The sequence below is a fragment of the Ranitomeya imitator genome, chromosome 2 (genome assembly GCF_032444005.1).
Source record: "Ranitomeya imitator isolate aRanImi1 chromosome 2, aRanImi1.pri, whole genome shotgun sequence".
Taxonomy (NCBI): domain Eukaryota; kingdom Metazoa; phylum Chordata; class Amphibia; order Anura; family Dendrobatidae; genus Ranitomeya; species Ranitomeya imitator.
In genome coordinates this window covers 809,354,012-809,371,071 of record NC_091283.1, presented here as the reverse complement: position 1 = coordinate 809,371,071, position 17,060 = coordinate 809,354,012, and the positions used below count along the sequence as shown (strand labels likewise).

Genomic DNA, 17,060 nt, shown 5'->3' with positions numbered 1-17,060 from the left:
CCACCTTTCAGCCCAAGTTTCCAACTTATCCAGATCCATCTGTAGCAGAATACTATCTTCTCTTGTATTAACTGCTTTACATAGTTTTGTATCATCTGCAAATATCGATATTTTACTGTGTAAACCTTCTACCAGATCATTAATGAATATGTTGAAGAGAACAGGTCCCAATACCGACCCCTGCGGTACCCCACTGGTCACAGCGACCCAGTTAGAGACTATACCATTTATAACCACCCTCTGCTTTCTATCACTAAGCCAGTTACTAACCCATTTACACACATTTTCCCCCAGACCAAGCATTCTCATTTTGTGTACCAACCTCTTGTGCGGCACGGTATCAAACGCTTTGGAAAAATCGAGATATACCACGTCCAATGACTCACCGTGGTCCAGCCTATAGCTTACCTCTTCATAAAAACTGATTAGATTGGTTTGACAGGAGCGATTTCTCATAAACCCATGCTGATATGGAGTTAAACAGTTATTCTCATTGAGATAATCCAGAATAACATCCCTCAGAAACCCTTCAAATATTTTACCAACAATAGAGGTTAGACTTACTGGCCTATAATTTCCAGGTTCACTTTTAGAGCCCTTTTTGAATATTGGCACCACATTTGCTATGCGCCAGTCCTGCGGAACAGACCCTGTCGCTATAGAGTCACTAAAAATAAGAAATAATGGTTTATCTATTACATTACTTAGTTCTCTTAGTACTCGTGGGTGTATGCCATCCGGACCCGGAGATTTATCTATTTTAATCTTATTTAGCCGGTTTCGCACCTCTTCTTGGGTTAGATTGGTGACCCTTAATATAGGGTTTCCATTGTTTCTTGGGATTTCACCTAGCATTTCATTTTCCACCGTGAATACCGTGGAGAAGAAGGTGTTTAATATGTTAGCTTTTTCCTCATCATCTACAACCATTGTTTCCTCACTATTTTTTAAGGGGCCTACATTTTCAGTTTTTATTCTTTTACTATTGATATAGTTGAAGAACAGTTTGGGATTAGTTTTACTCTCCTTAGCAATGTGCTTCTCTGTTTCCTTTTTGGCAGCTTTAATTAGTTTTTTAGATAAAGTATTTTTCTCCCTATAGTTTTTTAGAGCTTCAATGGTGCCATCCTGCTTTAGTAGTGCAAATGCTTTCTTTTTACTGTTAATTGCCTGTCTTACTTCTTTGTTTAGCCACATTGGGTTTTTCCTATTTCTAGTCCTTTTATTCCCACAAGGTATAAACCGCTTACACTGCCTATTTAGGATGTTCTTAAACATTTCCCATTTATTATCTGTATTCTTATTTCTGAGGATATTGTCCCAGTCTACCAGATTAAGGGCATCTCTAAGCTGGTCAAACTTTGCCTTCCTAAAGTTCAATGTTTTTGTGACTCCCTGACAAGTCCCCCTAGTGAAAGACAGGTGAAACTGCACAATATTGTGGTCGCTATTTCCTAAATGCCCAACCACCTGCAGATTTGTTATTCTGTCAGGTCTATTAGATAGTATTAGGTCTAAAAGTGCTGCTCCTCTGGTTGGATTCTGCACCAATTGTGAAAGATAATTTTTCTTGGTTATTAGCAGAAACCTGTTGCCTTTATGGGTTTCACAGGTTTCTGTTTCCCAGTTAATATCCGGGTAGTTAAAGTCCCCCATAACCAGGACCTCATTATGGGTTGCAGCTTCATCTATCTGCTTTAGAAGTAGACTTTCCATGCTTTCTGTTATATTTGGGGGTTTGTAACAGACCCCAATGAGAATTTTGTTACCATTTTTCCCTCCATGAATTTCAACCCATATGGACTCGACATCCTCATTCCCTTCGCTAATATCCTCCCTTAAAGTGGACTTTAGACAAGACTTTACATAGAGACAAACCCCTCCTCCTCTCCGATTTTTACGATCCTTTCTAAACAGACTGTAACCCTGTAAGTTAACTGCCCAGTCATAGCTTTCATCTAACCATGTCTCGGTTATTCCCACTATGTCAAAGTTACCTGTAGATATTTCTGCTTCTAGTTCTTCCATCTTGTTTGTCAGGCTTCTGGCGTTTGCGAGCATGCAGTTTAGAGGATTTTGTTTTGTTCCAATCTCCTCACTGTGGATTGTTTTAGAAATGTTCTTACCTCCCTTCTGAGTATGTTTTCCTGGGTCGTCTTTGTTCGAGTCTAATGTTTTTCTTCCCGTCCCCTCTTCTTCTAGTTTAACGCCCTCCTGATGAGTGTAGCGAGTCTTCTGGCGAATGTGTGTTTCCCAGGTTTGTTGAGGTGTAGTCCGTCTCTGGCGAGGAGTCCATCATACCAGTAATTCACACCGTGGTCCAGGAATCCAAATCCTTGTTGTCTGCACCATCGTCTTAGCCAGTTGTTTGCATCAAGGATCCTGTTCCATCTCCTGGTGCCATGCCCGTCTACTGGAAGGATAGAAGAAAAAACTACCTGTGCATCCAGTTCCTTTACTTTCTTCCCCAACTCTTCAAAGTCCTTGCAGATTGTCGGTAGGTCCTTCCTTGCCGTGTCATTGGTGCCAACATGTATCAGAAGAAATGGGTGGACGTCCTTGGAGCTGAAGAGCTTTGGTATCCTATCGGTCACATCCTTGATCATCGCACCTGGAAGGCAGCATACTTCTCTTGCAGTTATGTCCGGTCTGCAGATGGCTGCTTCTGTGCCTCTCAGTAGTGAGTCTCCCACCACCACCACTCTTCGTTGCTTCTTGGCTGTACTTTTTGCTGTCACTTGTTGCTGTGTGCCCTTTTCTTTTTTGCTTGCTGGTATTGCTTCATTCTTAGGTGTGCCATCTTCATCCTCTACAAAGATTTGATATCGGTTCTTCAGTTGTGTGGTTGGTGATTTCTCCATGGTCTTCTTGCTTCTTTTGGTCACATGCTTCCACTCATCTGCTTTTGGAGGATTGTTCGATAGCTTGTACTATATCAAACAGTGATGCCATAGTATTGAAATGTATAGTACAATGACAAAGATGGCAACGATGGTGGCCTTTAGTAGGACTCTGCCTGCTGTGGCAAACCACTGGCACCCTGTGGTACATGATGTAACAGTATGAGATGGAGCAGAAGGGGTGAAATGGAACCTGTCAAGTCAGAATTTACTATACAAAATTAAGGCAGCGCAGTCAAGGGCTTGTAATTACCTTCCAAAGTATATTGGTGCTATAAGTATCAGTCAGTGGTGAAAGTAAAAGTATCATAATCCCGTCGTAATCCAGTCATCTGGGCGGGGCATAGCACAGAGCAGTCACGGCTGTACACCCAATAAAGCCCACTCTTCAACTGATTGACAGTCCGCTCAACAAAATAACAAACTGATTGGGACGCCAATTATGTGAATTGATTGGGAGCATACCTGTGGCTTCTTACAGCGGCGTACCATTTAAAACAATGGAACACAGAGAACGAAGCGGCAGTAGGATTTGCTATTTCTGCTTTCACCGCTGACCTGATACCTATGACATGATTTGTACACTGTAATTATAAGTCCTAAATTGCTCTCAGGTGATTTATGCTGCCCAAGTTTCAGACACCATATACAGTATCAGAGCCTGGCTGCATTACTTTAGTCCGGTATATTTTTCTCTGAAATATTCCTTCAGATTTGCTCAGAGCCCCCTAATCAACGGGACAATAGCTTATTAAAAAGGCAGCATTATAGTATAATATGGGCCCATTCCCATGCAAATATTAGGTTCCAATTTGAGTTTTATATAACCTCTCCAAGTCATTATTTATCATATATATTGCGATGCATAAAATTACATCTATATGCTAATTGCATATTGTGGAATTAGCGACTCTGACAATACATATTGTACAACAAAAGAAACCTGAGTCATTGCTAGTGTATCAAAAATACACAACAATTTTATTTCAACCAGGTAAAACACACCATACAAAAAATCCTTAAAAAAGCAAAGTATAGAGCAGCCCAATAGACTAATAAGTATACATTGGGTCAGTGACCAAAAACTTCCAAGATAATGAGTGCCAGCTCAAGCGCAATGCACCTAGGGCATGTAAAGTTTATAATGCCGCCATATAGATAGTATTGTTGGGTAACATGGGGTTAAATGCAGTAAAGAGGAACAGCAGAGTTAGTAATGACGCTCTCGCAGGTGCTAAACCCTACCACATAGTATATAGGAGCCCCCTCACTGACTTCATACCTTCTGCTCACCCATCTCTAAATATCAGTGGTATACTGGCGGCACAAAAACAGGGTAAGAAACTGTAGTCAGATACCATTACCCGTCATGGCGCAATGCAGGAGAGCTGGGACCCACTCCCCGACGTACGTTTCAGTACAGGTGACCTTCTTCAGGGGAGGTGGCCACGACGGGTAATGGTATCTGACTACATTTTCTTACCCTGTGTTTTTGTGCCACCAGTATACCGCTGATATTTAGAGATGGGTGAGCAGAAGGTATGAAGTCAGTGAGGGGGCTCCTATATACTAAGTGGTAGCGTTTAGCACCTGCAAGAGCGTCATTACTAACTCTGCTGTTCCTCTTTACTGCATTTAACCCCACGTTACCCAACAATACTATCTATATGGTGGCATTATATACTTTACATGCCCTAGGTGCATTGCGCTTGAGCTGGCACTCATTATCTTGGAAGTTTTTGGTCACTGACCCAATGTATACTTATTAGTGTATTGGGCTGCTCTATACGTTGCTTTTTTAAGGATTTTTTGTATGGTGTGTTTTACCTGGTTGAAATAAAATTGTCGTGTATTTTTGATAAACTAGCAATGACTCAGGTTTCCTTTGTTGCCCAATTTGAGTTTGATGCAGGGATAATATTTATATGTTTTCCCTGCTTTTGATTGGGTTTCCTCTGGATTTTGCCATAAAGCCGCTTTCACACGTCAGTGGCTCTGGTACGTGAGGTGACAGTTTCCTCACGTACCAGAGACACTGACTCACATAGACACATTGAAATCAATGTGTTTCTGCACATGTCAGCCTGTTTTCACTGACCGTGTGTCCGTGTGCAAAACACGGAGACATGTCAGTGTTCATGGGAGCGCACGGATTACACAGACGCATTAAAGTCAATGGGTCCGTGTAAAACACCTACCGCACACGGACGCTGTCCGTGTGTAGTCCGTGTGCCGTGCAGGAGACAGCGCTACAGTAAGCGCTGTCCCCCCCACGTGGTGCTGAAGCCGCCTTTCATATCTTCTTTCCAGCAGCGTTCGCTGGCGAGAAGATATGAAAAATCCTTTTTTTTTTGTTTTCGTGTTTAAAATAAAGATCCCTGTCCCCTCCCCCCTCCCACCCCCTGTGCGCCCCCCCACTGTTAATAAAATACTCACCCGGCTCCCTCGCAGCGTCCTGTCCTCGCCGCAGCTTCTCCTGTACGAGCGGTCACGTGGGGCCGCCGATTACAGTCATGAATATGCGGCTCCACCTCCCATAGGGGTGGAGCCGCATATTCATGACTGTAATGGGTGGCACCACGTGACCGCTCATACAGGAGAAGGTGCGGCGCGGAGAGGACGCTTCGAGGGAGCCGGGTGAGTATTTTAGCAACAGCGGGGGGGGTGGGGGGGGTGGGGCGGGCGCACAGGGGGTGGGAGGGGGGTGGGGATCTTTATTTTAAACACGAACACAAAAAAAAAAAAAAAAGGGATTTTTCATATCTTCTCGCCAGCGAACGCTGCTGGAAAGAAGATATGAATGGCGGCTTCAGCACCAGATGCAGGGGACAGCGCTTACTTGTAGCGCTGTCTCCTGCACGGTCCGTGTGGTACCCAGTTGGCACACGGGCAGCACACGGCTGCCGCACGTGTGCCACACTGATGTTCACGGTAAGCACACGGACACGGATAATTCCAGTACCGATTTTTCCGGTACCGGAATTATCTAGACGTGTGAGACTGGCCTAAAACAAATTGGTCCCACGTCTAGCTCTAATGAGTTTGTTGGATGTGGGGAAAGGGACTAGTATAAATAATATGATATGGAATACATTACTACCAAACAAGCAGCAAAAATACAATAAATCATCTACTATTTTTACATTTTCTTGAAATTTAAAAGATGTCCTGATACATTTTCCTGACACAGGATGATTCAAAAGCGATTGATGGGTCAAATCCTGCTATTCTGAATGTATTTCTGCAGCTTATCCGAAAATAATGTGTCATCTGGTCAGAGAAATATCACGTCCATGTTATCTCATTCACATTTTTGTGGCAATCAGTCCGAGCACAGATCGCTAATGTACGGACTGGACGCGGCTCTCCTGACCTGAGCGAGACAGCTTCGTATATTTGTATGAAGCTGTCTTGCTCGGGTTGGGAGAGCCGCGTCCAGTCGTGACCGATTTGCACGGACATCAGACGTATTGACAGTATATAATGTAAGGTTGCAAAAAAACAAAAAACAAAACAGTTGATCTTCTGCTTCACACAGATCCTAGCAGAGGAAAAGTGCATTCATTTTGGCAAGTGTCAAGTAAACGGCAGTGATGTGTGTTGTCCGGTAGAGCCCTTGCCGTCACAAATCTGTTATGACACATGTCAACCTTTATCTCAGACAGATTTTGATAAAAGCGGCCATTGATCGCCATTACAAAGGTTCACTACTGGCCACTATCACTCCTCCATCGTCTGCAGATTTCTTACACTTTGTTCCATTGATAGTGAAGTTATTACCTTTAATGTAGCCGCTTTCTTCACCAGTTGATCTAGCTGCTTACTTCTTGGCTGCACGTTGGCGTCGTGCCACCCTGCGTCATTATCTCCGCCGGTTTCAGAAGTCTTTCTTTCATCCTGGAAAAACAACAAGTATAAAAAAAACTGCAATGAACAATTTAAAAAGTGTAAAGATGTTTAAAGTCTGCTTTGAAGGATTAGCTTGCAGCGATACATCATATCAGAGAGAACTTGGGAACCAGAGATGTATACAGTATTTATCAGGAGGCAGCAGGAGGGCAGTGCCGGTAGCATCTACAAACGCTGCTTTCCAATGGGCTTGGCGGATTTACATAAATACAGCTTAAGTATTGTAAAAAAAAGAAATATGCATTTTTATAATAGTCGTTGTGCTCCAGCTTCTAAAGATGTCTGCTTACTGTCAGTGAATGGGAACGCTATGGTTTACAACAGCAATACAATTAATTTGGCACGGCGATTTGAGCAGAATTGTATCCTCTGTCATATACAGGTATTACTAAATCCTAATTCACATTGAGGTCATTTTTGACACAGGGTAAGGTTTTAATATTAGAGATAGTAAAAGACCATCCCAATTTGGGGGCACCTTGACGCGGTGGGATGACTTTTAGGCTTTTTTGATGAAAAATAGTGTTTACTAAGTACTTATGTTATTTATATGTACTATTAATTTTTACTTACAACAGGGTTTTTGCTCATTTTGTTTCTCTCTTAGGTTTTCACATACAGATATGGTAAAAATTAAATTGAAAGCTCTGCTATATCATGGCAAAAAAGGTGCAATTTGACCCCTAACTTGATATCGCCAATGGCTTTCGTAACGTTAAAGAGGTTGTCCACTACTTTTTCATTGATGACTTATCCTTTGGATTGGTCATCAATGTCTGACCTGGTACTCCTGACGGTCTGCTGTTATCGGTGTCGGCGACTGCAAGTACTCACTTGTGGAGTTGGGTGTCTTTTGGTGGTTGCAGAGGCTTGGTACCGCACATCCGCCTCCTATTCCAATCAATTGGAAGCGGATGTGTAGTAGCCTGAGGCGGCCATTACCAGAAGACGGTCAGCTCCAAAAGTGAGTGCTTCAGCCTGGTGGCTGCCGACAGCAGCTGATCGGTGGGAGGGGGGTGGTGTCGGTCTGATCAGAAATTGATGACCTATTCTAAGGATAGATCATAAACAAAAATGTAGTGGACAGCCTCTTTAAAAGGAACAGATACTTCACATGAAAAATATGATTTTCACATGTCACCTTTAGCTAATAAAATAATACTACATTTCAGTCGGCTATCTTCATTCACTCCCTGATATCCATTTTGCAGCCTAATCCAAGTTTCATATTATTTTTTTTGTTGTGGGAGCGTCTCTCCCAGAAATAAAGGTTGGACGTGATTTCTCTATGCATCCAGGATGCTGCGATCTTTACAGGATTTCATGTATCAGCACAGCTTCTATCCTGCACTTGTTCCTCTTTAACTTCTTTTTCCTTTTTCTATAGCCTGTTTTCTCTGCCTTCCTTTAAACTTTAGATACTTTCCCCTCTTTCACTTGAAGTTCAGTTTATAACCCCCTCCCCATTGCTATTCTTTAACACTGAAGGGAGAGGGAAGAAGAGAGATCCGTCAGGCGAAGGAGCTTTGATGGATGTGGTGCTTTTTTTTTTCTTTACAGATCACTCATCCTAGATAAAGCAAAAAGTTAGAACATTCTCAATGAATGTTAGGAAGCAAATGAACAACAACAAAACAAATCTGTATGAAGATGTACATAGCCCTTAAATTATTTTAGAGGGCCTAGAAAAAAAGGTTAAAGATAACGAAGAAGGCACAAGGACAGAAAAGTGCACCATTGGAGCTGAAAGCAAGTGATGACAGTGATACCCCAGATACACACAGACCTCAGTGACGGTAACATGTATCATCCAGCAATTCCGGCTGTTTAGATAAATGTGGGCAGAGGAGAATCTTAAAATATATGTGGGGAAAAGCTCCTGACGTATGCTGAAGGTCACGTGCACAAAAATAGTGTGCACTTAGCCTAAGAAAGTTTCTGATCTCCAAGTTGCTGTTTTATTCATACATTTCCTGCAGGAATAACAGAGGGAAGGCAGAATAAATAGAGGTTTCCAAATCCTTAGTTTATGAGGAACGTAAGTAGTTAGTACAACTGACACGTCAGGAGAGCTGCAGACCTCTGATCATCCTTATTATATGCAGAACTGAAAAGTCACCTTATTTAATACTGTCAGTTTTATGGATACATTTTAAAGAATTTTTTTTATGTGAAAGACACAAAAAAATGTAACTCCTAAATCACAACCAATAAACCCACCAGATAACGGTTGTTCCAATACATGCTGGGATGAAGTGGATCAATCCGGAAGGAAAACAAACGGAGGCATTTCCCAGACAGATACAAAGTCTTGGCCTTCAGATCATTACAGCCGCCAGATAATGACAAAGCATTGACCAACTGAGATAGGGCAGCGGAGGGCATGGTGTGACCAAGGGTTTTCCACTCCTAAAAATAAAAAAAATAAAAAGAACAAAATATCTAAAACATTTAGCAAACATCACAGTGAGGTTTAGAATATGTGTTACTCTTAAAGGGGTATTCCCATCTCAGCCATGTACAGCCAATATAGAGATACCTGCCTATATGCAGCGACCAGAAGGCCATAATTATAGAAACAGTTGTTTCTGCTATCTGCACTTACACAGAAGTGAATGATCAAGTTTTCACAACATGTATATTTTTATTGAATGTCCCATATCACTATCCAAAAATAAAAATCTTGAAATCTTGCAGTTTTCACCTGAGTCTTATAATAGGCTGATACTTCCTATTTTGTAGTGATGACTTCTCAGCAGTCTCATTATCATCACAGCCAGGATTGTAATGAAAGGTGACACCTATATATTGATAACGGGATCCTTTATTCATAATGGATGATGGTAACAGCTCACTCTTCTGTCTCCATGCACAATGACCTCTGCACAGAATAGAATAGAATGCCCAGAAAACTCAATAAACACTTCCAGATTATTGATTTTTCTGCCTATGTAGTTGCAGTAAATGTTATTAATGCCATAAAAACCAGGAGACATCAATTTACGGCTCTAATCCAGCGCCTCTGTAAATTTTCAGCGTGGGGGTTAAAGCTCCTGCATTGCACAGATGTGAGACACTTTTGAAGATCCTGGGGATAAGACAGAAGCGGTTTATCAATGACTCTGTCTTCTATTCCGCCGGCTACACAGTTTTCAGTAAGTGCAGAGCTGATGAGTCTGTAGGAACTGGCGATCACAATCTCTGGATGTCTGCTGGCATGGCAGAGCTGTTTGGTCCCAGCAGAGCCACATCAGGTTTGCCAGTGACTTGTGGCACTCTAGTGAGATGTGTTTCCCCTGCAACTGAGGCTCCAATAGATGCCCTAGTTACAAGGTAAAAAAAATGATCAATGAACAAAAATAAAAAATTAAAAGCTTTTTTGTTTATATTTGCATAATAAAAAGATTATGTAAATTGCACGTAACTAAAATGAACTCTAAAAAAGATCTAAAAAATAATACAAAAATGTCTCCTATAATAACAAAAATAAAAATTGGTCAGTCATTAAGGGCTTTTCTGGCCTGGACATTAAAGGTGTTAGGGGGGGGATGTCAAATGCCCAAATTGCTTTGACACTTTTTTTTGCTATCTGTCTTCTTACTCTCACTTACAATCTTTGTTTGCAGCAGCCTCTTTTTTTGGCTCTTTCCCTTTTATGCAATCGGACCTCCACTCCTGGAATGCACAATCCAGCCGCTGCGCATGCGTGACAGGGGAACGCAGTCTCCTTTGGAGGAACGGTCTGCTTAAATGTTGCCAGTGACCCAGAAGGCAACGCTCTGTGTACGCAAGGAGGTGGTGACATGATATGCGCTGAGTTCCGGATTTGGTGCCACATCGCTAATGGAAAGTAAGTGGAAATCAACTTTGTTTACTACATAAAAGCCCGTCAATGATTTTTGCATAATCCCTTAAAAGTGGAAAAAAAAAAAAAAATCAGGCAAGGCCCAAATGTACAGAAAATAGTGTAAAAAAATCTACAATCAAGAAGTTAAAAGGACTAGAAATAAAGAATGTTTCACTTTCATAATTTAAATATTTAAACGATATTATAGGGGATACATTTTCTTTAAAAGAAGAGTTTATGTGGGTTTTAAGGCATTATAATGCTGACAAAGAGGCATAAAAAAGCTAGAGTGCGCTTTCCCAAAATGTACATGAGTAAGCTAAAATCCTTCTGGGAAAGCATCTTGTGGACAGATGAGAGCAAGATAAGAGATTTTTCATTTACTGAAAACGGAAGTAGGTAGACAAAGAAAAGAACACAGTACCTACAGTCAAATATGGTGGAGGTTCTAAGATGTTTTGGGGTTTATTTGCGGCCTCTGGTACTGGGTGCTTTGACTATGTGCAAGACATCATGAAATCTGAAAATTACCAATGGATTTTGTTTCGCAATGTAGTGCCCAGTGTCAGAAAGCTGGGTTTGCGCACTAGGTCACGGGTCTTCCAGCAGAACAATAACACCAAATATACTTCAAGAAGCACTCAGAAATGGATGGACACAAAGCGCTGTAGAGTTCTGAAATGGCCAGCAATGAGCCCGAATCTTTGGTAAATCCCATTGAACACCTGTAGGGAGATCTTAAATTTGCTGTTGGGAGAAGGCGCCTTCAAATATGAGAGACCTGGAGCAGTTTGCAAAAAAAGAGTGAATCAAAATTCCAGTTGAGAGGTGTAAGATGGTGGCTGATGGTTATAGGAAGCAACTGATTGCAGTTATTTATTCAACCAAACCTTGAGTTTAGGGTTCCAAAAATGTTGACAGGTCCATTTTGTCGTGTGAAATGATGTCTAATTAGCCTTTTTTTCCTCTGTTTTCTTTGTGTTTTTCCAAATATAAACAAAGGAAATAAACATGTGTATAACAAAACATGAGAACTTTCTGGGAGAAATACTTCACTTTCTGGAACAATTTCAAGGAAGCTAACCCTTTCGGCCATGACTGTATAATACGGTGTTCACTCCGCATCCCGGTATGCAGAGAAGCCGTGGGACGTGTGCCTTAATCAAAGCTGTCGACAGCTCTTGCCGCCACCATACACATGCCTCAGCTGAAAAGTGGACTCTAAAAGACTTTTGACACGAGGACAGAGCAGAAAGTGTGAATTCGATCCAGAACCTGTCCAAGGAGCACATTTCTCTACCCAAGAAGGATCGTTTCCTGACTCTCACAAAAATTCTCTAGACCAAATTATTTCTCTTCCATCATCTTGTGATAACACTAGTCACTACATAAAAATGTAGCCCTTTTTTATTTATTCTCAGATTTTCCTGCCTGTATCAATTAACTTTAAGATGAAGCCGCACAAGGGATTTATACACTTTTACATTTTGATCTCTTTTCTACATCCTTGATGTTATTAGCTTTTGCAGCAGCTGATTGGCGTTGAGCGATGTTCCTTAGCTCACCCTTAGGCCTCATTCAGACGTCCGTTTTTCTCACGTACGAGAAAAACCGACCAATTATTTTCATCAGAGTGTGGTTTGAGTGTGATTAGTTTTTCTCATACGAGGAAAAAAAAAACTCCACCTTCTCCTTTTTGACAATCTGTAAAAAAATTTTTCATAAACCCATAGAGTTGTATTTCCAAATTTGATCCGACCCTCGCATCAAAATTGGACATTTGTCCGCAATTATCGGAGGACTGCTCAGTCTGTGAATAATTATGGACTACTGACCTGGCCGATAGACCGGTCCCCCCACAAGGCAACTGCGCTGTGCCATCCGGGTACTCCTGCAGAGCCCTGTGCTTGAATTGATGGCATTTAGACCCCCGAGATCAGTTATACCCCATCATTTGAAGAGAACTTACGGTATATAATTTTCTGCAAAGCCATGGAAGTACAGCAGAAAGAAGAATGGACTCCAAAAAATACTAAGAAAAGTTATTCCATACATTATCTATTAAATAATAATGGCGCCATTGAAATAAATCATGTTCAGTAGATCCCGAATGGAAACGTATTGAATAGATAGATAAGTATATGTACCTGCTCAATAGAGTTATATTCGGGGGTCGCTCTCACAAATTCCTCCATGAAGACACGGAGTTCTCCTTTGCGTTTTTCTTCTTCCAGTTTCTCTTCCTCCTCCGTGATGACAAGCTGGATGATTTCCAATGACAGTTCAGCAAATTCAAGCTTCATTTTAACAAGTTTCCTCTGGACTGGCAAACTAATACCCCCTGCCTGCAAAGCAAATTCATTCATGATGCTGTGTATCTCACCGTGTCTAAAGGAGGATTAATGTTTCCACAAATGAAGAAGAGGAAAAATAAGCTTAAAATATGTAGGATGGTACAAGAAACAACCGACACGGATGTGTGTGATGGTTAATTAAATCTTATTGCCGCTTATAGTAAAGAATCTCCGACTAAGCTCCGCTCGCTGCTCAGGTCATTCATTGTTCTGAATGATAGAATAAAATGGAAATGCAATGTTCGGGAGGTCCCCGGAGAAAAGGAATACCTTCCTGACTCCCATCCCATCCCCATCGGGTTCACAATATAGATTCCCTATCAGTATGTCTTTGGAGTGTGGGAGGAAACCGGAAAACCAAACAAACAGACAATCCTGCATGTATTGTGACTGTCGAACAGCCGCGAGACAAGCCGCTGCGGGAACTCGAACATATTTTTCCATCACACTCGGTTAGCACCTGAGCATGCTCAGATAACGCCTTATCCCAGCACGTTTGCTCATCACTATGGGTCATCTTACTGCTATGAATGGGAAATACAAATATTCTTGGAACATCAAGATGCTCATGAAGGTAACTATGCAGAAATTAAAGGGGTAATTAAGGAATATAAAACTACTACTATCAGGGTCTGATCGTTTTGAGGCAGTGTCTGTCGCTGGTATTACAGCTTAGACCCCTTTCACACATCAGTTTTTTGCTATCAGTCGCAATCTGTCGACTGATGCTGCCGGATCTGTTTTTTTTTTTTTTCATAGACTTGTATTAGTTACTGATGGCCTCACATTTCATCCATTGTTTGTCGGATCCGTCGAAAATTGTTTGTCCTGCGGCCAGAGACAACGGACATAGTAACGTTTTTTGTGTATGTCAAAAAATTCGACAGCAACGGATCCGTCGCCGTCCGTCGTTTGCGCGAATAGAATCCTATGGCGCCGGATCCGTCAAATGATGGAATCCGGAGACGGATTCCGTTTTTTTTTAACTGAGCATGGTCCGATTTTTTTGGGATCCAATTAGCCAGATCCGCTAGTCGGATCCATCAAAAAAACAAATCCATCGCATCAGTTTTTCACAATCTGCGACAGGGTTTTTACTGGTACAAGTTTTTGGTTTCTACTAAGCTTAACTATTAACCTCAGCTGTTACACTCCCAAATTCGGCTGCTGCTCGGGTCTTTGTTGAAATGTCTACGTGACTATTACTGTGTGACCGCTGCAGCCAATCACTGAGCTCAGCAGCTCGTGCCATCTACATCAGCAGTCAGTGAGTCCAGTGATGGGCACATGCACTATAGTCACTGCTGTCAGCAAAGTCCAAGGCAAAATAAGAAAAAATATATATTTCCTAATTTTGGGAATAACCCTTTAAAAAAATAAAAATATCACAATATTTCCTCTGCTACAGACCTCAAGGACAGCAGAGCTTTGGATGTTGCACAATATTTGCTCCACGGTAGCGATCGCTTGTTCGGCCATAATGCATGCATCCAGATAGTAGCCGTGTTTCCTCTTCGAGTCTTCTACACTGCTGGCCAGGATCCTGACGAGGGATAAGGAAAAGAATGAGAAAGACGAAATAAAAGAACCGGCATTAATGAATGTATGAGGGAGAGAAATAAACCATTTCCAGTATTGGAGCATCTCCCACATATGTATAAACCTTCCACAGCGCAGTCATCAGCTTCACCCAACTAGTCAGGGACATGCAGATCTACTGTATCTACGGTTGTAACTAGAAGGAAACCAGTGCTGACATTAGAACAAAATAGAATTCATTCATAATAATAATTCTAATAATAATTCTTGAAGAAAGACCCCCTACACGTAATATAGTCCGACAATAGTTCAATGACAAGACTGGTGACTGCTCCTACACCATTCTGATGAAGGTCCGGATTCAAGGTCGAAACATTAATATTCTGGATTTTATTGAATTGCATGAATAAATATTTTCCTTGTTTCACTTCATCCTAATGAGTGGTGAGTTTTCATCTACCTAATATTACGGACCGGACTCTACTCAGACACCAAGTTATCGATTCGGAGTGACGTATATCATCACCTGCTTCTGCACAGGTCACACGACTCCGGGGTGACTTTGGTTATTCTTCATGGGTTTATCACTGAATATAATTATCAGTTTATCACATTTAGTTACGAGATGAGGGCCATTTTATGGCATTCTTGGAGAACCCATTTAGGCTGAAGGCCCTCTCTCTTGACTCCCCCGTATACAGGAGCGCTCGGTTCCACCAAGCGTCCCATTGTTCTCTGAGAGAGCCGCTGCCCTGCACTTTATCTCGCAGCCGATAAAAAGTATCAGGTGACTGACTTCAAACTACCCAATTCTTATATTCCCCGACGTACTCTGGGAAAAAAATTCAAAATATCGGAATCGAAGGGTGTAAATGACTTTTATCTGATGTGCACGAGGTCCTTAATAGTCACACTTTGTCTTTATGGCTCTACTATTCCACCCCAGGCATTAATAGCCTTTGTACAGTCATACAATTACTTTGAATTTTTTATGATTACGTACTTTAAAAGGCTTATGTGAGATTAGAAAACAAAGTCTGTTTCCAGAATTAGCACCACTCATGTTCATGGGCAGTGTCTGGTATTGAAGTTGAGGACAATTTTTTTGTATCCCTTTCCTGTTTTATACAGTTCAACTACCTTTTCCCATAGATTCATTGATGATTCTTTTGCTTTCCCCATGACTCACAATCCAGAAACATCAGTGGCTGGATGAAGGATGGAAGAGTCTGTCTGGATCCCAGAAACTCACTCAGCTGTTACATTTAGTAGCTATTCAAACCCATTTGAGTCAACTTATGTGCATGTTATCAGGCCAAAATCACCAGGGTATGTGAATGTTTGATCTGGGTCATTTGGATGTTTCAGGTTGTTATTATGATTTAAAAAGAGAAAACACAGTAGTTTGACAATAAATGGCTTCACCCAACCACTAACCATTAGTGGGGAAAAAGTTTTTGTATTATCATTCATATTCTCTTTAAAAAGGCCAAGAAAGCAAAAATTCTGCCAGGGTATGTAAACTTTTGAGCACAACTGTAACATTGTAAGCTATGGTGACGCTTAGAGAAAAAAAAATTTACATCCAGAAAAATGGCACCGGCGCCACATGTGCAGTACATCTATCACTTGCTGATAGATGCTACTGCGAAAGCGCCGCTGCCATTTTGCTGCAGACAATTTTTTTTCCTCTTGCAAAATGGCGCAGTAGCATTTATTGGTAAGAGATAGCAGCTACTGCCCATTTTGCTAGATGTAAAAAAAATTGTTTCTAAGCCTCACAATAGCCACAATATTATAGGTATTATCAACAATATTACATATCATGAATATTATCAACAGTACTATCAACACTATTATATGCATTATATAAAAAGGGGGCAGGTCAGCGAGGGATCAGTGACCCGTAATAATCCCATACAGATGAATATGTAAGCAGAGTACCGCATAAAGCCCCGCCCACAGCTCCACCCTCAGGCCGCCACGAAGCACGAGAATCTCATTAACTGAAAACTACAAATAAAGAGTAAACAACAACCACAAGATGAATTTCATCACCCAGGTTTCATTGTAATCAGTATAACGGCGCCGACATGACACTGTCTGTAGTTTACTGAACACAATCCTGCTGACAGGTTCGCTTTAAGGGAAAACAAAATACCTGAGAATATTGGCATGTTTCATCAGAAATTCGGCTCTGCACTCCTTGTGCCCATGGCGGAGGAGATCGGCTTCAGACTGACTCATCTTGTCACACATATCCAGCAGGGGCACAATTACCTGTGATGGTTCTCCACCTTTATGCATCAAATCTTGGACATTTTGTAAAAGAATAGCAAATTTCCTAAATGTAAATAAAGATTTACTTGATTTCACTAGAACCAAAAATCACCTGTCAAACGTGAAAAAAAATCTAATTTTTCACAAATATTTTTTTGCAATTATTTTAAATTTTTCAATGGTCAAGAGACATCAAGATGAAACCCTTATAAGACAGATGAATTCATCAAA

The 17,060-nt window shown here is 41.3% G+C and overlaps 1 protein-coding gene across 1 annotated transcript in view; it reads right to left on the bottom strand.

The window, feature by feature from the left end:
- Positions 1 to 17,060, bottom strand: part of CFAP46 (cilia and flagella associated protein 46) — a 239,476-nt gene that overhangs the window by 67,732 nt on the left and 154,684 nt on the right. The window contains exons 38-42 of the mRNA XM_069753829.1: positions 16,711 to 16,893; positions 14,421 to 14,553; positions 12,804 to 13,001; positions 9,030 to 9,218; positions 6,681 to 6,797 (exon numbers count right to left, since the gene is read on the bottom strand). Of these exons, the coding sequence (XP_069609930.1) occupies positions 6,681 to 6,797; positions 9,030 to 9,218; positions 12,804 to 13,001; positions 14,421 to 14,553; positions 16,711 to 16,893 (820 nt within the window). The remainder of the gene's footprint in view (positions 1 to 6,680; positions 6,798 to 9,029; positions 9,219 to 12,803; positions 13,002 to 14,420; positions 14,554 to 16,710; positions 16,894 to 17,060) is intronic.